A 26,699-nucleotide genomic window follows, 5' to 3' on the forward strand; every position below is an offset into this window, starting at 1 on the left:
ACATTATCTCATCTTATCGTGGGTGCATCTCTTCTACATTTATATACCTGGAGGCATCGGTCCGTCCATAGAAGTAAGTTTACCCCTGTGGGAATGGCTGGCTTGATACTTTCAGTATTTCTCGGTGTGGCCGTATTTTAGGAGTCTATGTTCAAAGCGACACCTTTTGGGAGATGGAAGGGGGGCATAGGGAATGGGTGCATATCTATTTAAAATACTAGAGATGTTAATTAATTGCTTCTATATTTTGAGGAGCTAACTGGAGTTCTATGAGACTGGAGAGAAAATGGCCTCACAAAGCCGGACCTCATATGAGGCCGATGCAAACATAATAACCCAACCAAAGCGAACTGCAGGTACTGCCAACACCTGGATTCCACTTCTCAAAGTTTGCCAGAGTAATTTTGGCGTTAGTGGCGATTGCTTGACACGAATCACCAGAGACCACTATTTGCCGGTCAGTATTTTCGAGGGTTCAATAGAATCACAGCATGACACTATCATGCGTGTAGGGTTATTGTCATAACTCACCTAAATGGAACGTCTTACAGTTGGTCACCATACCAGCTTGCGTGGGTGTTGGTGTGGCTACACCATTGCCCGGGGTAGTCTTTGATGTCTTCATCGTTGTGGGAGTAGGGCCACCAACAATATTGACGCACACATAGTAACTAACTAACAGAGACGAGCAGCCAGTTCCGACGGCAGGATTCCACTTATAAAAGTTATCAAGAGAGATACCCTTTGCTGCAGCAACTGTTGCACATGAGTCTCCTGATTTCACCAGGTAGAAACTGTTGCAATTGCTGACCATGCCGGTCTGTGTAGGAGTTGGAGTCGTGATTCCATTTCCAGGTTTCGTTGTCGTTGAAGTGGGCTTGATTGTCGTCCCTCCCACAATACCTACACAAACATAATCTCCCACGATGAGCGACGTGCAATCCGACTTCACAGCTGGATTCCATGAGTAAAAATTGGCAAGCGTTATGCCATTGCTCGAGGCAAGAGCAGGGCAACTATCACCGGAAACAACCAAATGGAATTTATTGCAACTGCCAATCATTCCAGTTTGAATTGGGCCAGGTGTAGAGATTCCGTTACCGGGCTTAGTCGACGTCGAGGTAGGTTTGACTGTTGTTCCGCCTACAATGCCCACACAGACATAATCTCCCACGATGAGCGACGTACAGTCGCTTTTCACCGCAGGATTCCATGCGTAAAAGTTGGCAAGAGTTATGGCATTGCTTGTGGCAAGATCTGGGCAGGTATCGCCGGAAACAACTAGATGGAACTTGTTACAGCTGCCAATCATGCCAGTTTGAATCGGACCTGGGGTGGAAATTCCATTGCCAGGCTTCGTAGAAGTCGACGTGGGCTTGACTGTTGTACCACCGATGATTCCAATACAGACGTAATCACCGGCAAGAAGCTGCGTACAATCGCTCTTGACTGCGGGATTCCACGCATAAAAGTTGTCCAGGCTGATACCGGCCTTTGAGGCAATGTCGGGACAGGTATCGCCGGACACCACAAGATGGAATGAGTTGCAGTTGCTGACAATCCCCGTCTGTACTGGGCCAGGAGTCGAAACCCCATTGCCTGGCTTAGTGGTAGTTGAACCACCCTGCGAGATGACACCAACGCAGACGTAGTAGTCAAGGATTAGAGAAGCGCATGAGGTTCCCACTGCAGGGTTCCAAGAGTAAAAGGTATCCAGGCTGATACCGTTTGCCGACGCCAAAACAGCACAAGAATCTCCTGAGACTACTTTGTGGAACTTGTTACAGTTGCTGACCATGCCAGTCTGTGTAGGTGTTGGCGTGGTAACTCCATTGCCTGTTGTAGTAGTCGAAGCCGCCTTTGAGGTGGAAGACGGCGGTGGTGGCACTCCAAAATTCTGCTCAACGCAATAAGAGTCTCCTACTATAATAGGACATCCACTTGCAGCTAGAGATGGATTCTGTGAGATGCGTTAGCTTTGTGTTATGGGTAAACACTGAACAAGCGGAGTCGGCAATTGCTTGAAGGCTTTGACATACGTATGCATAGAGTTGATCAAGTGTGATGAACCCAAAATCAGCTATGCTTTGGCAAGTATCTGAACTTGAAACAACATCCCAAGATGTACAGTCCTGGATGGTATCACTTGGGGCTGTTGTAGGAGGATCAACGGTGTAGGCTGCGGCAAGAAGACCAGTTGCGCATAGCACAACAGCAATTGACTGTCTCATGTTTGCCTTGCTGCCTTGGCTTCGACGAAGAGGCTAATTGAGAGAATGCCTTGCCATCAAAAAGCCGACAGCTGCATCACTCGATATATCTCGTTCTTTTATACCATCATTTCATCGTTATCGAAACTTCCAGCTGCAAAAATTGCATCGTGACCAATGTCTTACCGAATTCCGCACCGAATCCCCTGTAAATATCGTATGTCATGGAAAACTCCGCGGAATTAACAGGATCACGATCCTGAAGCTCAATAATTCCATGACGAGATGATTGTCAACGTTCCATCCTCCGGTTGAATGCATATGTACGGCACAGTAAGGTGATGTTGAATCCTTCACTGTGATGCAGGGGTTGTGCATGCCGTGCATGCAATCCTCCCCCAACACCATTCCCGCTTGTGGGGTCGAAGCACACCATGATGTGCCCATAGATTGCCTTTGTTGGTAAGACGAGCGAATCCTCATCGCCAAGCCGGAAGGAATATCGGTGGTGCAAGGCGGACCGTCGCTGACAACACGGACGTTTGTCGATTTTAGGCAATTGAGATCTTGCTGCACCAGATGAGGCCGGATTCCAAGGCATTTGGATAAGGCATTTGGACGTTGCCTGTTTTCTGTGTCTGGAAAATACCATTTCTGTAAAGTAGAGCAAAGCTATTGAACTGAACACCAGACAGAGTATCTCCATCAGTCTAGATCATGGGCTTCGCTGTAGGGCTTGCCTTGCTTTTGCAGGTCGTGGTTTTTTTCTGCAATACTCCCTTTGTTGAAGCACAAGTTCAACTCCTTAACATCACAGATGCACCTGGTCTCTCTGCTACCTGTATTGCTGTTCTAAACCAGGCAGTAAACTGCACAACTACAATTGCTTCTATCGGAAATGTTCTCGATGGCTCTCCTGTCTTTGGCACACCATTATTTTTGACAAGTTCTCAACTCAGTGGACTGTGCAACACTGCATGCTCAGCATCACTGACAACATGGGAAAGGCGAATAGCTGGCGCTTGTGGAGCGACACTTTATGATGCAGCAGACGGTGGCCAATTTGCTTTGGCATTGTTTGCTGAACAATACGTCGAAGCTTACAGCTCAGTCTGTTTGATGAACAAGTGAGTAAATTCTCATCATCATTTTGAGGAGAATAGAAGCAGAACTTACAGTAAATATCAGAGCAGGGGCTTATTGTAATCGTGTGATTGGAGATCTCATGCGTATTGATCCGGCTAACCAAAGGGCCACTGCGACGCCCGGTAAGTAACAAATGATTCGAATACGAAAAGCCTATATTGACATCTGTTAGTTTCTACTGCTTATTGTGATGATTGCTACCTCTCTTTGTTGTCCACCCAGTTGGCAATGCCATTAGCCTCTACAGCGGATCTGAAGAGCTTCTTTGCAACTTTGACATCCTCGTGCAAAAAGACAGGATGGACATTATCTGCACCCCCAACAGCAACAACTTTTACAGTTCCGTATGTATCTTCAGTAATATGATGTTTTGTTGACTCAAACTTATGAATGAGCTAACATGGCAACACCAATAGGCCAACGCAGCCCCCGGCGGCTGTGTGCTCTGGTACTAAATACACCATTTCCTCAACAGACACATGCGTGGGTATTTCTATGAACAAGGGAATAAGTACCGATGATTTGCTCTCATACAATTACCTATCGTCTTTGTGCAAATACTTCCCCAAAGCCGGCACGTCTCTCTGCATTCCCGACTCTCGTGTCTGCAAGCCATACACAGTGCTGAAAGACGACACATGTTCTTCTCTTCAGAGTCAATTCAAGATTTCATATGCGCAACTTATCGCTTGGAATCCATCTCTGGGGTCGAAATGCTCAAATATCCAGCAATACGTCGGCTATGCAATCTGCATATCAAATCCGGGAGGAAACTATGTTAACCCCAGTCCAACCACCATCATTCCCTCTTCGACAGCGTGAGTGAAACCCCCCATTTCATCAGAGACCATAAGAATCTTAACGCATAACTCTAGCACTTCGTTATGGACATATTCTTTACCAGCCATGACTTCATACCCCAATGCCACATATGTAGCGTCCACCGCAGACGCTCCGTATGCGAATGGAACCCGTATGGACTGCACAAACTATTTTACCGCGCCAATTCTTACCAATTATACTGGAAATGGGACCACAAGCTTCAACTGCCAAGATGCTGTTTCTCAGTTTGACATTGAAATGACAGATTTCTTGACCTGGAATCCATCTCTTAACGCTTCGAGTCCGTGTACAATGGCAAATAACACACAGTATTGCGTCCAAACGTACAGACAAACGTCTAAAAACATTACTAGCTCCTGCGTACAAAAGGCGACCGCTCCTCCGGGCTACGATTGTATCGGCTTCACATCAAGACATGGCATAGACCAAGATCAATTCGCACTTTGGAACCCAGAAGTGGGGAGTGACTGCGGGCAGTTTAAAATTGGCACTCAATATTGCATTGATGTGCTGCACTACCGACAGCCAGGCATCACTTCGAACTGCAACAAGTTTGTTGCGGCTAATAACACCAACTGTAAGTAATGTAGCGCACTTGATTGTATTCTGCGATTTTGAAGTTGCCATACTAATCTGCGCACAGGGGTTGAGCTTCCATGTCAGATAATTGAGACGGAATTTGGCGTAAGCCACGCTCGCTTCATCGCATGGAATCCTGCCGTCCAAGACAACTGTAAGTATTAGCCAACTGTGAAAATATCCTTTACTGTGAATGTATCAAAACTCATCATTCTGCGTCTTCGTTAGGTACTGGGCTATATCTTGGCTACGATTATTGCGTTTCCATACCCAACTACAGGCCCACCTACACGTCAACCACGCCATTTGCTACCGCGTTACCAAGCCCAGCAGCTTTTCCTGGAGTAAAATCCAATGCGAAAGGTTCATCAAGTTCGTTGCCCAAGGGGAAAGCAACAGTGACTTCAGGTAGTTCCAAATCTACCAAGTCGAATAGTCTGAATCGGCAAATGACTGTTCCTACTCCCACTGGTAAGTGACGGCAAAGCCACGGGGCATCCAGAAATTTAGCTATCACTTTGGACTATGCAAATCGCATTTGAAATCCGACTAGATAAATTTCAGTTTAAGATCCATATCTAGAGATGATTCATAACTTTGTGCTATGTTGTTAGATATGGCGCTCAAATTCGTGAAAGGCCATGTTCATGCCGTATAGACCCCATAAATATTGCCATATTTCTGGCGTGCCTCCTTCAATCATGGTTTCATCAAGGTCAACTCTACCACCTGGCTTCATTAGCTCAGGATTGACTTCCCGTATTGTATTTAGCATAGCTATACTACAGGTCGAGTCATCGCTGAGTACAGCTTCAAGAACCAGGCGAAAAGCAGATTCTGCTCACCCATGTCGCAGTATCGAAGCCCACACAGCTTTTGGGATTTTCTTTAATCATTCATCAGAGGACCGATTACATCTCTCATACCTAAGAATACATACATCTTCGGATGGAATTGTCAAGAGGCTCAGATCCAGAGTGTCTTGTCAGCATAAGATGAAAATTTCATGGCACTTCAGGAACAGGCAGCAATGAATCCCAGCCCTAGTGATCTAGACTTTTTGCAAAATGCTCTCTTAAGATAAATTGAATAGCTTCTGACTGAAGATCTCTTTAATAGAGTACATCGAAATGCGCTGATCCAACACACCCTAGCCAAACCAATCCATGTTGACTTCGTAATCGAGATTGGCCTGACAATTGGCTCTCCTTTCCAAGGAAAGACGGACAAAATCAATATGACCAGGATCACCTTTCGATAGAGGGGTGGAATCGGCTGAAAGATCGTCCCAGCTAATGTTCCACTGCTCAGTATTATCTATCGCATTAACTGCGACCAGTTGCGTTGGCCTTCCAGCAGAAGCGCCCGAGTATCTTGCCTTTAGCTCTGAAAACTCAGCGGCCCAAATGTATTGGTACTTTGACAGTTGCCTTGGCTTGAGAGACATGACATCTAGAAGCTGCAAGTTAGCCCGGATTGGAGGATATGAAGAAAGAGCTGAGTCAATGTGGATTAACTGTGCTCAACTTACAGACTACGCCGCCGCAGTGTCTGGCCATTGCGCGGGACATGTGTTCAAAGTAAGTAAAATACACTTGATTTGTTTGCAAAAAGGCGAGCCAGCTGCCGTCGACGAAGACTTCCCAGTAGTTACGATCTTTGGGGTTGTCGGGGTTTGGGTTGCTGATATCGTTCTTGCCCGAATACAAATTCTGCGAGTCGGTGAGTATAACACAAGTAATTCCAGGCCATTCAATAATTATTTACCCATATAGACAACAGTTTATGGTTGCAAGCCCAATCCGTAGCGAACCATGAAAGACCAGGGTGATCGAGATGGCCCATTGTCTGTCGAAGGTCCCACTCTGCCTTGTCCTCGTTTTCTTTAGGGACAGAAGTGTAAAATACGCATCGGTTCATCAGCTGAGAGTCTGGTAAGAGTATCTGTTTTTCCAGCCATTCCGTCGTCAAGTCATTTATGCTGGTGACTTTGCCTGCAGCCGCTTCTATACATCCCAAACAACTGGGCAATTTGAACACTGGATCTCCAGGCTGACTGCCCGGCGTGCGTTTGACAATGTTCCTCTTGTCAAGGCTTGGTAATGGTCGAATCCCCAGGGCCGCTTGTAGTTGTTTATTATTCCAGGAAAAATTAACTTGGTAATTTCCATAGAAGATATGTTCAGGCAGGACATCATTGGATAACTTCTGCTCAGTGTCTTTATGGCCACGAACATTCACGGCTGATGCTTTATTCGTAATTCCTTTTGGGGTATGGAGTGTACGAGGAGCAACATTTTTTCCAAAGGCCAAAGAGATGATCAAGGTGATGGCAAAGAATACTGGAAGTACTGCCAATCGACCCATGTTGAGAGAAGAAGGTCTTGCAGCAATGCCCACCCTAAGATGGCCTAACGAAATTGAAGACGAGACAGAAGGATATTATCGAACCCTTCTGCCATGAAAAGAAGGGAATTCATGAGTATCCTAAATTCACAACTGCCCTGCTCAAATCTACCAAGCATATCGGCTACAGCATCGGAGTTCTTCCAGCGATAGCGTGGGGTCTGAATTCCAATGGATCGAAGGAATCTATGCTTGTCGCATTGGATCGAAAGACCTCGGTCGGATGTTACTCAAAGCAGACACAACTAGACAGTGCGATGTATACTGTAGAAACAAAGTTGTTGGCCCTAATTTGTTCCCTTGCAGATTCCTCGATGCATGCAACCTTATAAGTGGTGCTGCCGGTCTGCTGATTGGTGTAATCAGTTCTCATTGGCAGAAGATCAGATCCGAATAGCCGACACCCTTGTAGCTGAATGTGGTTCGCAGGATCAACAGGTTAAGTAATATAAGCTGTAAGAAGAGGTTTGTTAGAGTTAAACATAAGCACAACCAACCTCCGGCGATCCGGCGGCAACGTAATATCCCTCAGCTTGTAGCTGTGTAAATCGTTGACAAAGCCTGAGTGTGACGATGTCGAAGGATTGCAGTGTTGCATTATTGGAACTCCGATTTATGGCCGTGAATGCCTGTTGGTGGGACTTTTGAGGCTGGCCTAAGGATTTACCCGGGCTGGAGATAGCAGTATGTTGTTGATCATTCCCGTAGGATGCGCAACTCCGATATGCATCCGTAAAACAGGCCGGACTTTTGCTGTGAAATTTTGGGTGTTGCTGTTAAAGCTTTCCATAGCTCTGTCATGAAACTAGACTGAGCGTTTCCTGCCGTTATAGAAATCTCATGTAGGACGTGAATCTCTAGTTGTGCGGACCTCAATCAACAATGAGGATCATGGCCATGCGAGGATATCAGTTTCTTTCAAATCTTCAAATCATTACTTTTGTCTTCTGTTTTGTTATCATTTGCTTCAACGGTGTCTCAGCACAGCATATTCATGCCCCAACCGTCTGGAATGAATCCCTAAGTACTAGTAAGCCGCGGGACTTCTCCCTGTTCCGGAGACAGACACGTACATGTTCCAAGACCCAAAAGTGTTCAGATGGTTCATGCTGTAATGGACAAACGTACGTATACAGAGGCCATATTGTTGTAGAATAAGCATACTGACAATTGAACACCAACAGAGGCGTTGTATGTGTGACTCTATCATTTACCACCTTTAGAAGGAACTTGTTGGATCAATTCCCAGTGTGTAGTCGCTTACTTACAAACCTTTGCTTCTATAGTGCGGTCTTGATAAAGAGCATTGCGATCCCAGCGTCTGCATCTCAAATTGCGATGCCAAAGCTGAATGTGGTTCCTGGGGCGAGACCCCGGGAGAGCTGTGTCCTCTGAATGTTTGCTGCGGAGAATTTGGATACTGTGGCACAACAGCAGTAAGTTTGCCAGACCAACCCGGATTCAAAGATTTGTTTGGTTCTAATGATCGGTTGCTAACGTCTGGTTCACCAGGACTTTTGCGGAAGTGGATGTCAATCCAATTGTAAACAGCCTCCTGCCAATAGCTTAAATAACGGCGACGTAACAAATCTGGTTATTGGGTAAATAAGTTGCAACTGTAGCGCTTTATATGCGACGGCGTATGCTGATGATGATGAGTCTAGCTATTACGAAGCCTGGGCTCCGTATAGACGTGGCGCCTGTGAGTATTATTTCCGCTTTCTATCTTCATCGGGCATCATGAGGCTTACAAAGAAATGAACAAAATTACAAGGCCCCAATCGTCCTCCATCATGGATACGTACAGACTCAATTACACATTTATATGTTGCTTTTGCATATATTGCACCTAAAACATACGAGATATATCCTATGAACGAAACCAGTGAAGAGATATTTCTTGAAATAATGCAGTTAAAGCAGACGGCCCCAGGTTTAAAGATCTTTTTGTCACTAGGTGGCTGGACATACTCGGATAATGAAACGTATGGACCTACTTTCTGCCTCACTTGATATCTCACACGTCTGACGAACTGAAACTCTCAACATTTACAGTGACACCCAACCTGTCTGGGGCGAACTTGCCAGTACTTCTGCAAACCGACAAAAGTTCATCGGGAATCTAGTCAATTTCATGAGTAAGTTCGGGATCAATCACAGGATTAGCTATCTAGTCTCCTAATACGCCATGTTTTTGCGCAGCAAATTATGGGTTTGATGGTGTGGACATAGATTGGGAATATCCCGGAGCTCCTGATCGAGGGTAAGTTTCTCCTATGATGTCCTAAACACGACCTCAAAATCACTGACTCAATCTTTTATAGAGGAAAGAAGGTAGATACTGCAAATTACGTTCTTCTTCTACAAGATATCAGAACATTTTGGACCGCACAAACCAATGGCGTAAGTCTTTCACTGCGTGTTTCACTGTTTCATACGAACCACAAATCTTCTCATCATCTCTTCAACGATGGAAACTGATTTCTCGTCTTTTCATATTCTGGTAGTGGGGCCTTTCATTCACGGCACCAACATCGTACTGGTATATGCGCTGGTTCGATATTGGAAATCTCACGCAGTATGCTGATTGGGTCAATCTGATGACATACGATCTCCATGGTAGTTGGGATTCTCCTGAAGACCAGATTGGTTCATATGTCTATGCACACACCAATCTCACTGAGATTTCCGACGCACTTGACTTACTATGGAGAAACAATGTGCCAGCCAACAAAGTAAACCTTGGTCTAGGTTTCTACGGCCGTTCATACACTTTGTCTGATCCATCATGCACCCTGCCCGGTTGCGAGTTCTCAGACACAGGTGTGGCAGGGTCATGCACAGGCACCGGTGGGATTCTCTCTTATGAAGAGATCACTGCCATTGCCGATACATACAGCATCAAGCCGGTTGAAGACAAGAAGGCGGCTGCTATGTATTTTGCGTTTGACGAGGACCAATGGGTCTCATACGACAATGTGGCCACGATCAAAGAAAAGGTAGACTATGCCAATAAGAACGGTCTTCTCGGACTGTTCATATGGGCTCTGGATCTGGACAACGACAATTACGACGCTCTTGCAGCGGTTCTTGATGCAAAAGGTGGTCTTGGTGCATTCAAAGCCCAGAACGGCGTTGGACCTGCTGGCTCAACAGACTGGCAGCCAACTCAAGCATCCTGCTTCATGAGCGAATGCAGCACCTCATCTGCTTGTCCAGGAACACACCGGAGCGTCGGACATTCCGTATCATGCGACGGCAAAGATTCATTCAGATGGGTCTGCTGCCCGCGCGACCGCGCACCTGATGCCAGCACATGCGAGTGGAAGTCTTCTATTACTTCGTTTCTCGGCCTAAGCTTGGTCGACTGCAACAACGGCTGCCTTACGGATGAGGTGCTTATTGCTGAAAGCAAGTGGTACTATGACGATGATTCTCAATCCAGCAAGAAGTGTCTCAGCGGATATGCGCAATATTGTTGTGCCACATCTGAAGATGCCCGTAGCCTCTGTGGTATGCTGGATGGATCGTGCATTTCCATAAAAGACGGCAAGCCTGATGGTGATGATCCTTGCACCGCTAGCGGCCGTGTTTATGCGACATACTCGCAGGATACATGTCCTGATGGCTCATGGCGTCCATGGTGCTGCAATGAACAGGTTGATGTATCGCAATGCGCGTGGCAAGGCCCGAAGCAAGACATCGCCAGCGATGCTTGTATCCGGGCCATGTCTTGTCCAGCGAATCTGGTTAACATGGGCCACTCTAAGAATGGCGGTGGCTACGACTGCACGGAATTCAGTATCGCAACGGATCACAGTATATCATTGCCGATCGGAACACATGAGAGAGCGCTTTGTTGTGCGGCAGGAGATGTTGTGGTCTACAATCAGACGGCTCCGGTGCCTCTGGCGTGGCTGTTCATCGAAGACGTTCCAGATTCAGACAAACAGAAATACGAGATGAATGTCGAGACTGAAGCTACCGGAAATCAAGATCCTAACGAAAATGGCTTTGGTTGGGTCATAATGACTGGTCCTGAGGATCAGCTTGCTTCATTGGATAAGCGAGATGGCTCTCATTGGGAGCTCTTTGACTGTCCTGATCGGGAGACTATCGCCGAGGATGACAGAATTACTGTTCGTGCCGTCTGCTCAGATGACTCTAGTGATAGTAACTGCGACGTTATTTTCCGAGGTGGTGTCGAACGTACCGTGGTCGAGATGCCTCCAGCGTGTGGTATTGGTCGTTATGCCATGGCTGTCAGCATGGAATCAGCTGAGGATCAAACCGTGCCAAAGCATGTCTATCACAAGCTCGTTAAACGTGGTGCCAATTTGAGAGCACGCCCACACGTATACAGCTTCACGTTCGACTATGACTTCTCAGTCTTGCACGGAAGAGCCGATAACACTGTCCAGATTCGCATTGACTACTCTGAAGATCCAGGATATTGGGCGGCCATTGTGGACAATGATCCTAAAAATACCAACCCGGTGAGGAAACGAGAAGTAGCAAGGGAAGTTGATCGCCGCCATGGCGGGTCTTGGAAGAGATACGCTGAACATCAATTTCATACTGAAAGATTGGCTACGCCGAAACACAAAAGGGATGAATTCGAAAAGCGGTGGTGGACTCTGGACCCAGCAATTTGGTTGGAGGTTATGGATAAGCTGAACGAAAAGGGATTCGAAGGAGAAATACCACTCGCATCGCATCATCTTCAGGACACATTTCCGTTTTGGCTCTTTAACGAAAGACTACAATGTTCGCTGCTCGGCATCCCTTACGATGCTTATTTTACTGTTTGGGCGGATCTACATGTCGACATTCTCACATCGGCTCAATTAACACTGATTGTAAGTTGAGGCACGATCCAAGAGCGGCTGAATCGTGACACTAATCGACCTTCTTCAGGGACACCTTAACGATCTCACTAGCTGGAACCAATCGCACGTTTTGTTCCGTAACAAGGGCTCTATACAAGCAGGTTTGCATATGGAAGCCCAAGCGACCGTGCGCTTCTCAACTGGATCAGTTGAGCTATTTGGCATGCAAAATTTTGGAGGCACGTTCACCGTCCCCGGTATAGTGACCATCGGACCAAACTTTAGAGTTCTTGGAGTATGTGTTCCTTCTCCTGGATTTCCCCTTTGGACAAATGGAAAATGCTAACCTTGAGTAGCAACTGACCGGAGTCTTTACTGCACATACGTGAGTCAGCTTACAAACATCCCAAGACAAGATTAGTGGCTGACCATTGACAATGATATAGCCAAGCTCATTACAACATGGACGTGCTGTCCTGGGATTATTCGCAGCGCTATCCTAATCCTGATAACGACGTGTTATCTGGGCTTACTGACAACACAGAAAATCCTAAAGATCCCGGGATAGATGATGATCCTGACAAGCCGAGCAATTTCACCGCAGACGTTACCGTAAATGGTGACATTACCCTACAAATGTAAGCCATACAAGATTGAGCGGCCACTAGGGCATCACGACTAATTACTAGCCAGAACTCCGTTGGTGGAATTTGGAGTCCGCTTCAATCCCAAGTACAAAGCTACCGACACAACAATCTCGCTGCAGCTCAATACCCATGCGACACTTTACGGAAGCGCTGGTGTTGGCACGGATACTGCAGCGAGTGTTTGTTATGGTGCTCTCGCTGGTGCTGAGCTCTTTGCTCAAGTGCAAGCTCCGTAAGTTCCCATTAAGAATCGAATGTTTATGCAGGCCTGAAACTGATGAAACTACGTGATAGATCCATTCTTGGCGTCAATCCCAATAGGCGATGGAGCTTCTATAAGCAAGATGTAGGTTCATCTAACAAAACACTTTACAAAAGACAACTATTTGCTGACAAATTATCTTTGAAGGTCGACATTCTCGAACAGAAATGTTATGGGCTTAAAGATTTCTTCCCCTCTGATTGCCCAGACTGTGATTGAACCTTGGAGAGGGGGTTGTGAAGTACATTGTATAAATACGAGATCGAAATAAAATTATATATTAATCCTTCTCAATAGTCTCTGGTAGCGAGGTGAGATTGAGGTACTGTTTGCAGATTTCCCTGTTTGGCATTCTGCCATTAAGGACAAAATTTGCTACGGTGGTAGCATGTCTATGTAATTGATCCACCAATTCATTATCGATGTAGACCAACGAATGTTGCTCATGAGAATGCAGGGTCAGGTCCCTTGGCAAGTCCAATATAAGTTTCCATCTGCATTCGCCACCACTCGACATTCTCCCGATTGCCCATGAAAGTGATGTATCCGCTGGGTTGAGTATTGTTTGCCATGAACACATTGTTTGTGCCAGTCAGAGAAGTTCGAATAGATGGGCCTCCCGACGCTGAAAGAGTTGACTGCCATTCAGTGCTCAACAAGAAAGACAAAAACAGCTTTGAGCTCTCTGGGCGAGGTGTTGAAGCAAAGATAGCCGCCTGTTGAGCCCAGGTCATGAACTGGTCCGGTGCATCAGGTTGACGGACTTGGAGGAAAGAAGTGGATGGTGTAAACCCGCCCAGCGCAGAAAAGGTCAAAACTCTCGAACCCTTGCCGGACGAATGGTTATCGATGATGGCACCGGTGGCGGCTGCAGCACCACGCACCCACATGACATCTTGCTTCAGAAGCGAGTCCAACCACTTGAAGCCATACCGCTCAATGATGAGAGAAAACAAATACAGAACACCATCATCGTCGTTGGGATAAGTAAGAACCAGTTTGCTCTTCCAGTAAGGGTCTAGAATATCGGCATATGTCTTGGGCACCCGATTTGCGGGTACAATCGTCGAGTCGTAGTAGAATGGACCAAATTGATCTAGAGAGAAAAAACAATATTAGCACCAGTTACCGGATTCTTATAATAGTAAGGATACGCACTATAGTTGACAGGGAGATATGCTCCATCAATATGTTTAATAGCCAGGTTTATGTCACTGAAATTAGGCGGCTTGTAATGCAAAAGGCGTTGCTGCTTATCCCATCGAGGAAAGTCGTGTACCGTTTGCAACAATGCAACGTCGATGAAAGGCTTCCCTTCTATGTAGCTCCGATCAATGCGTGAGTCGGCATATTTCGACAAATCTGCGGTAATATTGATGGCGACATCGGGAAATTGTTTGCGGAATGCAGTTAGCATCGGAGCAGCAGCCGCTTGTGCTATGGCTAGTTAGTGGCAATTCTCAACTCTGGAGAAGAAATGCAATGCAATCTTACAGCTGCCGCCAAAGTACACATTCAAGGTGCCGCTTTCATGCTTTGCACTCTGGTAAATTTCATCCAAAGATCTCGTCTCGATTTCTGTGCCATATGCAAGAACCTGGCTCGCGGAGAAAAGGCAGGCACCCAGAAGAGCAGACTGAACCTGTTTGAAGGACGGCATTATAAATTATAGATAGATAGAATAAGAGATGAATATATACTCTTGACGATTTAATTGCGCTGGATGATACCTCCTACATGTATATGGCGATAGTATTTATATTCAACATCGTCCGAGGACATCGGATTCCATACGAAGCACGAGCCACATGGCATAGATGTGTAAGAAATTATTAAAGGCCTCCTTTACTTCAAGTTTGTCATCTATTCCTGTAACACGCCAGTTTGTTCCCGCAATTGCCGCATAAACTATTAATAACTGTTCTATCTATAGGCAACACAGGTCAATATGCTGCCGCATTATCCGCCCTGGCTCTTTATAAAAATTATATAAGCTTATACTCCCCATAGAAATAGGGCACTAGCCATGTAGATTGTACAACTGAAAGCAGCTATAACTTGCGCATAGTATCTAATTCTCAAGGAACGCTTGAGTTGGCAAGGGTATGTATTCTTTGATTACAAATGCTGGGCATTCCACCAGGGGCTTGTTGGTGCCATTGTGGGTTATCGTCACATACATACGCGTCATTTCAACATCGGATGTAAATAACATCCGGACCTTGGTATATGACGGCGATCATTGGAGAGCTATATCCTGAAATCGATATCCAATTGGTAGCAATAGAACTGATTGAACCATAAAATCTGCTAACAGAAGTATTCTGTCATAGAAGTTGGGCAGTCTTCTACCAGAGAATGAGATGGTTTGCCCCTTGCATATTGTCAGCCAGGGCTGCCGGATACAACTACCGATAGCTGACTAGTTGGTGACTGGTGGCAGTTCGGCAGTAATGCCTAAATACGTTTAAACTCGTTATGGAATAGACGCAATAGGAAGCAGAATGTCAGCTCGCCCGACGCGTAATCTTATCAGATCTTACCCTGCTCCACAAGCGTAAAAAGGACATTCACCTAACGTTTGAGGATCAAATGCCGAAATGTGCTACTGCTCATTCAAGTAGCTTACGATCTGCTAGTTTATTCTGCGCTCAGGGGGCAAGTCTCAATTGATCCCATACTTCTGTAGTTCTAGTTCAGGAACTACTCCGTAGGAGTAGCCCAATTACATATAACCAAGTACATGTATATCTGGAGGTGGTCATGTGTAAACTAAGGATTCATTTAGGTCGCATAGTGGAAGTGTGTAAATTATCCTTATAGACTAGGTACTTGACAAACATCTCTATGTTCTTCCACAGATAATATCCCCTTGTCCTTCCTCATGCTTTTCTTTGAACACCGCCTTTCACAACCGGACTCAGGAAGAGCTGCAACTTACTTATTTCAATGCCCAGCACGTTAGACATAATAAGCATCGAGGATTCGGGCTCATTGACATCAAAACCATACCTTAATAGACCATAAACAATCATAATATACTGTCTTATAGAGTGTATGGTCATAAACTCGAGTCATCAATTGTCTTTCCATCACAATGGGCCTAATTTCTGATGAGATGCTTGGGTACGGTCCCATAGCAATTGGCAGCCGACATTAAGATTTTCTCTCCGCCTCTATCACGCTTCCCTTGGGATCCTTACATCTGATACTTTGTATTCAAAGAACTTTACATTTGTAGCATTTGTTAAAGCCTATATAACAAATATAAAACTAATATTTCTAAGGTGGAGGGGTTGAGGGAGGTTTTTATTGCGTCTAAGGGCAGGACTAAGACTGGCCGCTATCCCTCCATTTGAGACACCCAGATCCAGACCTTGCGAACCAACATCCGAGAAACAAGCAATGGGATCTATATCCTTCTCCCCTATCCCCACGGCCTACGATCGGGTGCACCACGCCAATCGGCTAGCAGCCCGTGGCAAAAAAGACGAAATCAGAACGGCAGAGCAAATTGAGAAGAGACAATTGAAAATCAGCTACGCCGGGAGCAAAAGGATAAGAGATAATTAAAATTAGCACAGCAGAGACAAAGTATAAGAGACAGTTAAAATTAGCACGGCCGACGCAAGGGGGAAGAGTGTAATTATCACGGCACGGCAGAAGCAAAGGAGAAGAGACAATTGACATGAGCACGGCACGGCAGAGGGAAAAGAAAAAAAAAACAATAATTAAACTCGGCACGGCAGAGGTAAGAAAAGAAAAGAAAAATAATTGAACTCAGCACGGCAGAGGCAAAAGGAGAACGATGGAAGATAAGATGCGCAGACAGGTAGTACGCTTGGCACTGCGGCTGATAGAGGTAGCCGTTGGTTCCTGCCTAGTTATCTAGATACTTTTCGAAGCTCCTATCCACATATGTATACACTTATATGTACATTTGTACGGCCCAGACTTACTTGATGATACCTACTAGGTATGGACATGTTCGTACCTGGAATATATATAGTAGGTACATGTAGGTAGTCTTATTACCTTTTTCCATGGCTACTGCCACTACTACACAGACTACGGATCTCTCAGGTGCCCAGTGCACCACCTTGACATACATCGGGCACATAAAAGAGGCTGGACTATCCTCCTACTGGACCGAGTTTTCTCCAGTCCCAAGTACTGCATCAAAAAGCTCTCAAATATGGTTTCAAAGGCATACGCCAGGCTTATAGACTTCTTGAAATCTACAAGGCACAAGCTCAGGCTTCGGACGAATCAGACTGGGAATTGTCTTACATCGCCAAACCAACGGTGCGACACGAATCTTCTGACAGCGGACCCCTTGACATCAACTCCGACTGTCGAACTACTGGCCTTGAATCCGAAACATCAGATCACTCGGAGAAATGCAAGCCGTCGCTTTGGGATCGCGCATACGATAGCCTTAAGAAAACGGACGGACAGCTAGTTGAAGATTATGAAAAGTTGCTCTCTATGGAGTTTCAAACAAACACGGGTCAGAAACTTAGTATTCCGATGACGCTTCCAAGTTCCACAGCTAATCAAGACCACAGTCAAACCAATTGGCCCTCATGACAATCTTCATGAACTACTGATTACAGCTGAAAATCGAATCAATAGCACGAACCATAATGAGGGCCTAAAGCAACTGGAGACAATCACCACTCGCGGGCTTGAACAATTGGAAAATAGGAGGACTAAATATACTATATTCGGTCACGAGTTCACTCTACGCAACCAGGTAGCGCACGCTACTCAGTTTATACAAAAACCCCGAAATGCCATCCATGAGGCTGTCAAGGTACCACCTTATACCTACCTGGCGTGGGCTGGTTTCTGCCTCATCCTACCTACCTTCATGAATCCCGATATTGCAGAAGAGGCGAGTCGCGACGGTCACTTGTACGTCACCTCTCGCATGCAATTCTACGTCAAATTGGAATCGCTATTATTACCAAGCGATAGATTGCAGGCTTCTGGTTTAAGTGCCGAGCTTGAGGACCGTCTCATAGAACTTTACAGACAAATCATTGAATTTCGGTTGAAAGTCGTGCGGCGTGTCTATTTAACACGACTTGTCCGATTTAAAGAAGACGCCGTACAGCATGAAGATTGGAAGGGCATGGTGGCCAAAATCCGAGAATCAGAAAAGATACTTAGCGATGACGCCAAGCAAGCCAACGATGCTGCCATGGGAAGGGAGTTGGAGAAAATTAGCAACAACGCGGAGAGGTTTTACACAGATATCACATCTATTCTGGCCCCTTTGCTCAGAGATAGTCGCAAGACCTCAGCTGTCACCTTTATGAACAATGGTTCAGGCAGTCAATACAACGCAACAACAGGAGGGGTTCAGAATATTGCGAAGGGCAACCGTACGAACTTCTCTGGGGTAACCTTTACAGGGGCTGTAAATATTAATTAGGTTCAAGTTTGTATATAAAAATGAGACTGGATACCGCAGGTTCATATACATCGAAAGGGCACAGGCTCAAATATCGCTAATCATAACTGCCCGTCCCTGAAATTGTTGAAGATTGTTAAAAGGCATCAATATTTTCTCTTCCAATTCATCGTATTCAAAGCATTCAACAAATTCTTCAAACCTTAATAACGATTTCCACTGTTCACTTGTGACACTAGGCGCAACAAGACATCAAGTAAGATCGGTGTAACGCCAATAAGATTTAGGCATTTCGGCCTTTATCTCAGTGTCCGTGGGCTGTTGAGTTTGGAAATGTCCCAAGACCTCTTTAATCAGACCAAGCCTACGGCCTGCTTTATAGAAGGTCTCTCCAAGCGTGTGATCTTCTTTAACTTCGTCATGGTACTTTATAGCTACCGCCACAATATCGTTTATCTGTTTGATAGTCGGGTTGGTATCCGTCATCCTTGTAAAACTGAGGCAGCTAGACAAAGTAGACAATCACTTTACACCTACTTTGTGTGTAAAAAGTTCAAAAATTCGACGATGCTGGGGACCGCTAATTGCCTCACGTACATAACTCTGTAGGTGCCTTACCTGCTTGTATTCTTTGATACCCAACTATGGGTAGAACATGCACATCGTCCTCAACAAGTCGAAAATTAGGACATATTTCCGAGGTCGTACAGAGTAGACCCATTCCAATACCATTCGTCCCCTGCCTCGTATCAAGCCTTATAGACTCACGATGGCCCACATTCTTACGGATTCAGCCGTAATTAGTTAAGCGTCTTTTCAGTTACTTTGAAGAAAATTTGATTTCATGCCCATCCAGCGATAAATAGGCAGAAGTATATGGGCGATATCATCCCTACCTTAGGTAGTATATATCAGTTGGATCTACTTGTCCTCTGTATCTGCTCTGTATTTTTCCATATCAATATGTCGCGTCTATATAAAAGCACAAGTCGTTATTCTCATCGGTCTCCTGCATGGATGGAACGTTATCCATGTCCTTTTAGAAAACACCTGATGCTTACATGTATTTGCGCCTTCATACCTACCTCTAGGCCCAGGTAGCTGGTTTTCTTAGAAGCCCGGGCCCGGTTTTATCTTTGCAGTCACTGGACCACAAATTTAATGGATTTCTTACACCGCAATGCACGTGTAACCTTGAATTAAAAAAAAAGTTCCAATCTTAGTGGGGGGGAACACTTCTGGATCCCTCAAAGTCCAATCTCGACGAGACACGCGTCACATCCAAGGACATACGCGTCGAACCGAAGCTATTCACATCCCAGATTAGAACATTGACTACCGTTATCATGGAGGAGCTGTTTGGGCGCCAATTCCAGTCACCGGAAGAGGCCCGGGCCGCCATTGACGCTGTCGCCCAGCCCCTTGGCTACAACTTTGTCAAACACCGAGTGAGGCCCAATAGCATCGAATTCCGCTGCAGCAAGGGACGAACCTACAAGGCTCAGAGAGATGCCAATGTCCCTGCTGCGAAGCGCCGTGAGACGAGCTCGCAGATGACGGGCTGCCCGTACCGGCTTGTCGTGGGTCGGCAGCATGTCTTGGCTCCTTGGATCATTCGCCGCACTCGTGGCGAAAAGTCCACTGAGCACAACCATCCAATGTTTCCCTCATCGGCGCATTCGCGATATCGGAACAAGGCCCTTGAAAAGAAAATGGACAAGGTCATGTCTTATTACGAGCTCGGGCTCAGACCTATCCAGATTCTCGGTCAACTCCAAAGTGAACATGAAAACGACCCGGAATTGCAAGGTTTAACACGTCATGATATTTACAACGCAATACGGAAGCATCGTCAGCAAGAAGAACTTGATAAGCCTACAGAAAAAGAATAATTCTATTATAAGCGCCAAGTTTCTATTTCTCTATATTAGATGAGAATTATCGGCTGTAAAAGTCAGCCCAGTCGCCCAACCCAGCTAAGCGCAGTCCGGATCGCGACAGATCTGGAGAATGTTGCTCTTGTTCTCTCCATGATCGCTCACGCAGCCAGAGGCTATGAACGGGCTCCGCTTGCAGCCCACAGATTCTTAAACGCGCTGCTCTCCTGTTGAACCAATTCGCGGGGACGTCCAGTCTCCACGATTTGCCCACGATCCATGACAAGCACGCGATCAAAATCCATTACGGCATCCAATCGGTGGGATATCATTATTGTGGTGTATTCCGCAAATTCCTGGCTGATGAGAGCGTGCATCGTGCGCTCTGTATCTTTATCCACAGAGGAACCCACCTCATCCAATAGTAACAGGCCACCAATGTCGCCGCCCTTCTCAAAGAGGCTGTTTGGGTATTCATCTGCGTCAAAGGTTTGGGAACGAGCAGCACTGCTGCGAATGCGTCGTCGAAGGATTGCTCGAGCCAAGCCAAACAACTGCCTCTGGCCATGGGAGAGCATGTTGGTAGACAGGCTGGAGTCTAACCCACCATTGTCTACAACGACCTGCCAAAGTCCCACTGCACCAAGTACCTCTTTGCAATCGCTCTCAGTCGATAGATTGGTTGGATCGAGGTTTGTTTTGAAAGAGTGGCCGTCTGGAAAGAAGACAGAATCCTGTGGCACAGCGATTACGCGTTCTCGCAGCGAGGAGCGCTTGACTCGGCGCAACGGTATGCCATCAATGGTTATTCCATCAGCAGACCCAGCCAAGGGATCAAACAGGCGAAGCAGCAGGAGGAATAGGGAGGATTTACCACTATTGTTCTGATTAGCAACTCAAATATTAGGGTTAAAGCATATCAAAATAGACTGGCTCACCTTCCACTGCGTCCGCAAATAGCGACCTTCTCACCAGGCGTAATGCTCATGTCAATATTTTTCAAGACCAAATCTGCAGGGTCTATACCCGAGTTTCCTGACTCTGTTGGCTGATCAGGGACACTGTTCCTAGCTATATTAGCATTTCTGAACCTCAATGAACCAAATTGCACTGCAATCCGCAAGTTTGACGTACCTATATGAAGCTGAGACATCCTGAATATCCACAGCTCCACGCCATGGCCATAGCAAAGGCAATTCCGCGTCCTCTTCGGGGGTACTCTCCGGCAACACCGTGTCGTGGAAGGATTTTAGCCGGCTCACAGCTCCGAGAGATATCTCCACCATAGTATACATGACAATCAGATGCGAGATGAAGTTTCCGAGTGACATTAGCGTCACCATTGAAGCTCCGGTTAATCCAGGACCTGTGACCGCCTTGACTTGGGTGGTTAGAACCACCACCAACGTGGCTACCGCTGTGACAACAGAGGAAAGAATGAAGGTGAGGCAGTGCTGAACCATGGCGAGGAGATATGCGGGGCGTTGAGAGTTGTCTAGGAGTTTCAGATTGAAATCAAGGCTCTCCTGTGACCAGCCGAAGGCACGGAGAGTTGCCACGCCAGCAACCGTGTCTGTAAAGTGTGTACTAGGAATGGGTTAGCTTGGCTGGCTTCCATGATGGGAAGAACTGGCCGATAAATATTGGACGACGCAGCTTGCTTGGACTTACTATAGGGGGGCTTTTGTTTCCAAATCCAACAAACGAAGCTGTCGAGAGGTGGGCAGATAGAGCTTCTGAACCAACCACATCAGTGCAGCGAAGAAGGGGTAACTGGCGGCGATGTAAGGTGAGGCTGTCGCAACAACCACAGCCATTCCGATCAAAATGAATAATTCTACCGTGGCATTAAGAAGGGACTGCGGGAGCTCCATATCTATAAGCGAAATATCTTGGGAGAAGAGATTGATCACAATGCCAGCATCTACGTTTGTGAAGAACCGCAGAGGGGCACCAATAACAGCCCGTAGTGTCTGATGATGAAGAGTAATGCCGGACTGGGCCGTCATGAAGATGAAAACAAGGAGGCAGATCAGACCGATGAACGTCAGACTGAGAAGGAGAAATAAAGCATAGATGCCTATCCAGTATGCCTGAGAGTGAGCCCTGGGAGAAGAAGCCAAGTCGACAGACCAAAAGTTCAGCCAGACCTGCGGGAAATTGTAAAAGACTGCCAATGCTACACAAGCCAGTAGGAACGATATAAGTGTAACTCGCTTCATACTCATAGCATAGTGTTTATACACGGCCATGTCTCCGGTCTGCCTGCTGCGCTCATCTGCTGCAGCCCACATTGGTGGCGGAGGCTTCCGTGTTTTAGAGCGCGTCAAGTTCTCGTCGTTTTCTTCGCTAGGAGGATCATTCGAAGAGTCCAAAGTCACGTCGTCCGTAGATTTATTGGCAGAGTGTACTTTCATACTGTTCACATACCCGCCAAGAGCGTCGAGGTCATGAAAAGTCCCCTGTTCGGCTATCATTCCCTCTTGACTGAGTGCAATAATGTGGTCTGCAGACGGCAAATGTCGTACAGAGTGCGTAGACAAAATCGCCGTTGCGTTTCGTCGGCGAATGAGACCGCCGGGAGCGAAAACCCTTCGAAACACTTGCTCCTCAGTATCGGCATCCAAACCACTGAGCGTATCGTCGAAGATGAATAGGTTGGAATTCGAGTATAGAGCGCGTGCCATTGATACTCTCTGTTTTTGCCCACCACTCAACGTTACACCGCCGCTTCCTATCTTTGTACGGTCGCCTTGTGGGAATGTGGCAAGATCCGGAAGAAGCATCGTTGCCTCAAGGACTTCATTGTATCTGGTTTGATCAAACGGAACATAACCAAGAATGTTGTCTCTCACAGTTTCGTTGGTGAGAAAAGCAGTTTGGTCGCAATAGCCGATGCCACGGGTTTCGGGTCCTATGAGAACACGGCCGCTGTGAAAAGGAGTCTCGCCCAGCAGAACTTTGAGTAGGGTTGACTTTCCACAAGCGATGGGCCCAATCACAATGGTAAGAGACCGAGCAGGAATTTCGAGAGCAATGTTGGACAAGATGGATTTATCCTCCTCCCAACCAAAGTCTCCTTTGGTAATTCGGATAAGGGTCTCGCTCTTTTCACTGGATTCGGCATCCACGCCATCTGATGCGCCGAGACTCTCACGAAAGTCTTCACGAGGGTCCCGCTCAAGGAAAGTTTGAATACGTGAAACGCAAGAAAAAGCAGCCAGTAGTGGAGGAACATATTGAAGCAGCTGAGATAGAGGGTCCGTCAACAGGACTATAAACGACAACGCGGTGAAGATTCGAGTGGCATCAAGAGCCTTTCCTGTCACGGCAAATGTTATGAAGGGGCTAATCATGGACGGAGCGAAACCAATGATGGCCGCCATGATCATGGTCATCCGCCAACTGGAGCCAGCGCCAACTTCGGTCTCACGGAGACGCTGGAGCAGTGACTCGGCCGCGTCCGTCAAGCCGGCTATTTTGAAGGTTTTCATGTTTGTGACGATGTGGGAGAGGGCGCCAACCCTTTCTTGAACCTTTTGCATCCAAATATTTTGCCTTGGGCCGCTGAGACGACCTACGACTGAGATGAAAGCGATGCAGGTGAAACAAACAACAACAGGCGCGACAAAGGCGGCGCCAAGTTCTCGGTATAATAACCACAGTGCAATGCCACTTTCGAGGACACTGGCCCAGAACTCGTGGATAAATGTGAAGCCAAGTCTGGCACGCTCGATATCCGTGCTCATCAGCGTCAGCACGGCGGAGTCGCTGGTCACTGAGAGTTTGGATCGCATCGTATGCTCGTAGACGACGCTTGCTAGGGCACCGCGCATCATCCAAAGAGATCGTTCACGCAGATAATAATAAAACGACGTTGAGAGAGCAATGCCCGAGTACACAAGGAACACAGCCCCAATCAAGCCATAGCCAGAGTTGACAGGTCTCTCAGATGCAGGTATCTCAAGATAGGATAGCAGCGAGTTGGTGAGAAACGGCTGGCCGAATTTAAAAGCCGAAAGGGCTATTCTTGGCACAACGGGGAATAAAAAAGGTCCTGCTAATGACTTGGCAAGGGCTTTGGCAAGTCCATTCTTCTGGCCTCGAGCTGGGGATTTCTCTATAGCCGCTTGAAGTTTTCTTCTCAAAACATCACTAGACATGTGGTGGTCGAGATGGAATAGATCATCCAAGCTCAACACCTTTCTGCGGCCTAGGATAAAGAGTTTCCAAAGCCAGCTGAAGACGGCCAGCCCCCAGAATCCCGTTGTCTCTTCTGGGCTGTGACTGCCTGTGCCCCATAGAATCCATCTCGTCTTTGGATATGACTCTGTTAAAAAGATGGCGGCCTTCAGGGCGACCGAGGCCGTGAAGACGCCTGCAAACGCATCTTCGGAGCGAGTCACAGCCACTAGCCAAAATGACCTAGCTCGTGCAATGTCGAAGAGCAGAGAAAGAGTCAAGTAGACGCTTAATAGGAAGGACGGCCGTCGAGATCGAGCACGTTCCGAAAAAGAGACGGGAAGTAGCAGTGCGCTGGCGATGACCTCTATTGTAGCAGATGATATGAAGAGAGCAGCTTGCTCGCCCCGCCAAAGGATGCTCAAGATAAACGAGGTGAAGCGTAGCGCGACATACGGCGCAATAATACCCTAACACATATTCTATTTAGCGTGTTACTTCGGAATTTTTGACTTGATTCAATTGGTACGTAGGATTGGCTACACATACAAGTTTTGCAAGCTGGAATACACGGCCTTTTGCAATGACGGGCTCCCGCCTCAGCCAAACGAGACGAATAACGGCAAGCAGAATAAAAACCGCTGCAGGAAGGATAGAAAAAAATATGGATTCAAATTTCAGGGTAAAATCGAAGTCTCTACGACGACAACTGTGAACCGAAGGCCCAAAGGAAGCGTCATCTGGGCAGCCTGAGTAGTCCATTGCCCTCCAAGAGTGAGAGTGCCTCCACCGCCTTGCCAACTATCCGACAACGTAATATGTGTCGGATCTCAGTGGAGTTTTATATTCTGATTGAAAAGCTCTGACCGGGTACAGTAACACGTGATGGCGCATGTCTCCAGTGAATGTCTCGGGCTGGCATCATCGGTTTGGCGGTAGGAATGCTGGTTTTGCGCGGCCTAACAACTCATATCTATCGTTGAACGAAGACACGACACCAATGGGAGCAGACATACATATTGGAAGCGTGTAGATTATCGTTGTTAGTCTGGAGGAATTATAAGCGGAGAAGATATTAGACACTAGGACGTAAGAAGCGGCCAAATCAAGGCCGAAATGTGTGGTCATCATTCTAACAAAAGTTCCGGGTTTTTTCTCTATGCCTCATATGACTCGTAGGCCGGCAAGCCGCGTACTCGTACTACCCGGATCTGTTCCCCAGATTAGGCTGTTGGAAAAAAACGCTGTTTCTGTGCGAGCTAGACATCAAAGTCTGACCAACAGGTTTTTCCACCCAGCCAAGCAGTGACCGCGAATCCTTTCGTCGCAAGCAGTAGAACATTGGCTAACGTCTGCTCCACATCGCAATGGTCACAAAAACGACAGCAAATAAGGAGACGCGGCCGGGAACACCGTGCGCGTGGATGTGACGCATACCTCTGACGACACCTTGATAAACCTTTGTTGCCTCTATACTTTGAAGAGGAGGCAATGGTAGTTTTAGGCATCCTTTTGACAAACGCAACATTTATGCCCCTCAATTCGTCACTTCTCCTAGAATCACTTCAAACGAAAAAGATAGTTACGCATTCATTCGTTACAAGCCACCTGGAGCCCTTTATAACTCCCTCATTACAGAAGGCTACAGGTTTTGGGTGATTATTAGGTGCAATTGCTTGAGGCTGGCATTATCCAGCTACTCCATGAGCCCCTTCCGTGGCGACTTGAAGCCATTCTATAAGGTGGAGATATGGCACAAAACGGCGCACGTAGGAGTTCAGTCACAAGTCTATAACTATATATGAAGAATTGTAGCTAGCCACGACGAGAGTCAATAACAGGAGAACGTCTCTAGAGCAAATTTTATGGTTACGGATACCATATCCTCAGGCCCCAGATGACCCGGTGGCTTTGCTAGCGGCCGTGTTGCATCTAGATCCCGTAACGGCTCCAGATCCGGACCTGGAGGCTGGGACTTCTCCACTATTCTCGGCATGTCACGATATCACCAAAGAACATCACTTGGGCTACCTTGTATTGATCCCAAATTGACTATACGATTCAACATACGATTCAATAGGTAGTTACTAGTACATATTCTTTTCAGAGAAATTCAACCATGTAGAATTGCAGCGTGAATATGAGCCTTGTAATGCATTCCAGGTTTTGTTTTCCACCACCTCTGGCTCACTTGCCGTTCACATTTCGCTGCCCTCCGTTTGCTCAATTTCCACCGATGGAAATTTCTCACTTTGCGTTCGCTTGTTTCTCCGCACCCATGAAATATTCTTCGTTTGAA

General features: G+C 46.6%; 7 protein-coding genes across 7 annotated transcripts; 3 read left to right on the forward strand and 4 right to left on the reverse strand.

The window, feature by feature from the left end:
- Positions 1–198: 198 nt before the first annotated feature.
- M431DRAFT_510362 (carbohydrate-binding module family 50 protein) lies at positions 199–2,283 on the reverse strand. The gene is made up of 3 exons (XM_024919455.1): positions 2,040–2,283; positions 532–1,960; positions 199–447 (listed from the first exon to the last, which is right to left on the reverse strand). Exons 1-3 carry the CDS (start codon positions 2,229–2,231, stop codon positions 308–310), a joined length of 1,761 nt encoding a protein of 586 aa, XP_024771842.1. The 5' UTR covers positions 2,232–2,283; the 3' UTR covers positions 199–307.
- Positions 2,284–2,927: 644 nt separating this feature from the next.
- M431DRAFT_497467 (carbohydrate-binding module family 50 protein) lies at positions 2,928–5,257 on the forward strand (the record flags this gene model as incomplete). The annotated part of the gene is made up of 7 exons (XM_024917601.1): positions 2,928–3,337; positions 3,399–3,478; positions 3,529–3,700; positions 3,773–4,174; positions 4,232–4,776; positions 4,843–4,932; positions 5,007–5,257. The coding sequence occupies 7 exons, from the start codon at positions 2,928–2,930 to the stop codon at positions 5,255–5,257; spliced, it is 1,950 nt and encodes a 649-aa protein (XP_024771843.1).
- A 590-nt stretch (positions 5,258–5,847) lies between these two features.
- On the reverse strand, positions 5,848–7,201 carry M431DRAFT_510364 (hypothetical protein). Its single transcript, XM_024919456.1, has 3 exons — positions 6,546–7,201; positions 6,310–6,490; positions 5,848–6,230 (listed from the first exon to the last, which is right to left on the reverse strand). Exons 1-3 carry the CDS (start codon positions 7,143–7,145, stop codon positions 5,929–5,931), a joined length of 1,083 nt encoding a protein of 360 aa, XP_024771844.1. The 5' UTR covers positions 7,146–7,201; the 3' UTR covers positions 5,848–5,928.
- An 831-nt stretch (positions 7,202–8,032) lies between these two features.
- M431DRAFT_148026 (glycoside hydrolase family 18 protein) lies at positions 8,033–13,187 on the forward strand. Its single transcript, XM_024912765.1, has 16 exons — positions 8,033–8,308; positions 8,369–8,375; positions 8,471–8,620; positions 8,697–8,785; positions 8,849–8,886; positions 8,959–9,169; positions 9,240–9,322; positions 9,387–9,447; positions 9,509–9,587; positions 9,692–12,043; positions 12,102–12,308; positions 12,370–12,394; positions 12,456–12,651; positions 12,707–12,892; positions 12,955–13,006; positions 13,070–13,187. Exons 1-16 carry the CDS (start codon positions 8,067–8,069, stop codon positions 13,139–13,141), a joined length of 4,050 nt encoding a protein of 1,349 aa, XP_024771845.1. The 5' UTR covers positions 8,033–8,066; the 3' UTR covers positions 13,142–13,187.
- A 178-nt stretch (positions 13,188–13,365) lies between these two features.
- On the reverse strand, positions 13,366–14,582 carry M431DRAFT_497470 (hypothetical protein; the record flags this gene model as incomplete). The annotated part of the gene is made up of 3 exons (XM_024917602.1): positions 13,366–14,018; positions 14,081–14,359; positions 14,417–14,582. 3 exons carry the CDS (start codon positions 14,580–14,582, stop codon positions 13,366–13,368), a joined length of 1,098 nt encoding a protein of 365 aa, XP_024771846.1.
- A 2,383-nt stretch (positions 14,583–16,965) lies between these two features.
- M431DRAFT_18555 (hypothetical protein) lies at positions 16,966–18,419 on the forward strand (the record flags this gene model as incomplete). Its single annotated transcript, XM_024913172.1, has 3 exons — positions 16,966–17,092; positions 17,175–17,432; positions 17,491–18,419. 3 exons carry the CDS (start codon positions 16,966–16,968, stop codon positions 18,360–18,362), a joined length of 1,257 nt encoding a protein of 418 aa, XP_024771847.1. The 3' UTR covers positions 18,363–18,419.
- A 1,569-nt stretch (positions 18,420–19,988) lies between these two features.
- Positions 19,989–25,523, reverse strand: M431DRAFT_148033 (hypothetical protein). Its single transcript, XM_024912766.1, has 6 exons — positions 25,417–25,523; positions 24,950–25,359; positions 21,890–24,870; positions 21,353–21,805; positions 21,157–21,279; positions 19,989–21,094 (listed from the first exon to the last, which is right to left on the reverse strand). The coding sequence occupies exons 2-6, from the start codon at positions 25,160–25,162 to the stop codon at positions 20,395–20,397; spliced, it is 4,470 nt and encodes a 1,489-aa protein (XP_024771848.1). The 5' UTR covers positions 25,163–25,359; positions 25,417–25,523; the 3' UTR covers positions 19,989–20,394.
- Positions 25,524–26,699: the final 1,176 nt, after the last annotated feature.

This window comes from Trichoderma harzianum (genome assembly GCF_003025095.1).
Source record: "Trichoderma harzianum CBS 226.95 unplaced genomic scaffold M431scaffold_10, whole genome shotgun sequence".
Classification (NCBI taxonomy): Eukaryota; Fungi; Ascomycota; class Sordariomycetes; order Hypocreales; family Hypocreaceae; genus Trichoderma; species Trichoderma harzianum.

Coding starts and splice junctions, on each gene's coding strand:
- M431DRAFT_510362 (XM_024919455.1), bottom strand. CDS start 2,231: ATGAGACAGTCAATTGCTGTTGTGCTATGCGCAACTGGTCTTCTTGCC. Junction 1,961..2,039: donor TTGATCAACTCTATGCATAC/GTATGTCAAAGC, acceptor CGCATCTCACAG/AATCCATCTCTAGCTGCAAG. Junction 448..531: donor CTGTAAGACGTTCCATTTAG/GTGAGTTATGAC, acceptor ACCGGCAAATAG/TGGTCTCTGGTGATTCGTGT.
- M431DRAFT_510364 (XM_024919456.1), bottom strand. CDS start 7,145: ATGGGTCGATTGGCAGTACTTCCAGTATTCTTTGCCATCACCTTGATC. Junction 6,491..6,545: donor ATAAACTGTTGTCTATATGG/GTAAATAATTAT, acceptor ACCGACTCGCAG/AATTTGTATTCGGGCAAGAA. Junction 6,231..6,309: donor ACACTGCGGCGGCGTAGTCT/GTAAGTTGAGCA, acceptor TGCAGCTTCTAG/ATGTCATGTCTCTCAAGCCA.
- M431DRAFT_148026 (XM_024912765.1), top strand. CDS start 8,067: ATGAGGATCATGGCCATGCGAGGATATCAGTTTCTTTCAAATCTTCAA. Junction 12,395..12,455: donor GACCGGAGTCTTTACTGCAC/ATACGTGAGTCA, acceptor ATTGACAATGAT/ATAGCCAAGCTCATTACAAC. Junction 12,893..12,954: donor TTTGCTCAAGTGCAAGCTCC/GTAAGTTCCCAT, acceptor ACTACGTGATAG/ATCCATTCTTGGCGTCAATC.
- M431DRAFT_148033 (XM_024912766.1), bottom strand. CDS start 25,162: ATGGACTACTCAGGCTGCCCAGATGACGCTTCCTTTGGGCCTTCGGTT. Junction 24,871..24,949: donor TATTCCAGCTTGCAAAACTT/GTATGTGTAGCC, acceptor AATATGTGTTAG/GGTATTATTGCGCCGTATGT. Junction 21,280..21,352: donor GATGTCTCAGCTTCATATAG/GTACGTCAAACT, acceptor AGCTAGGAACAG/TGTCCCTGATCAGCCAACAG.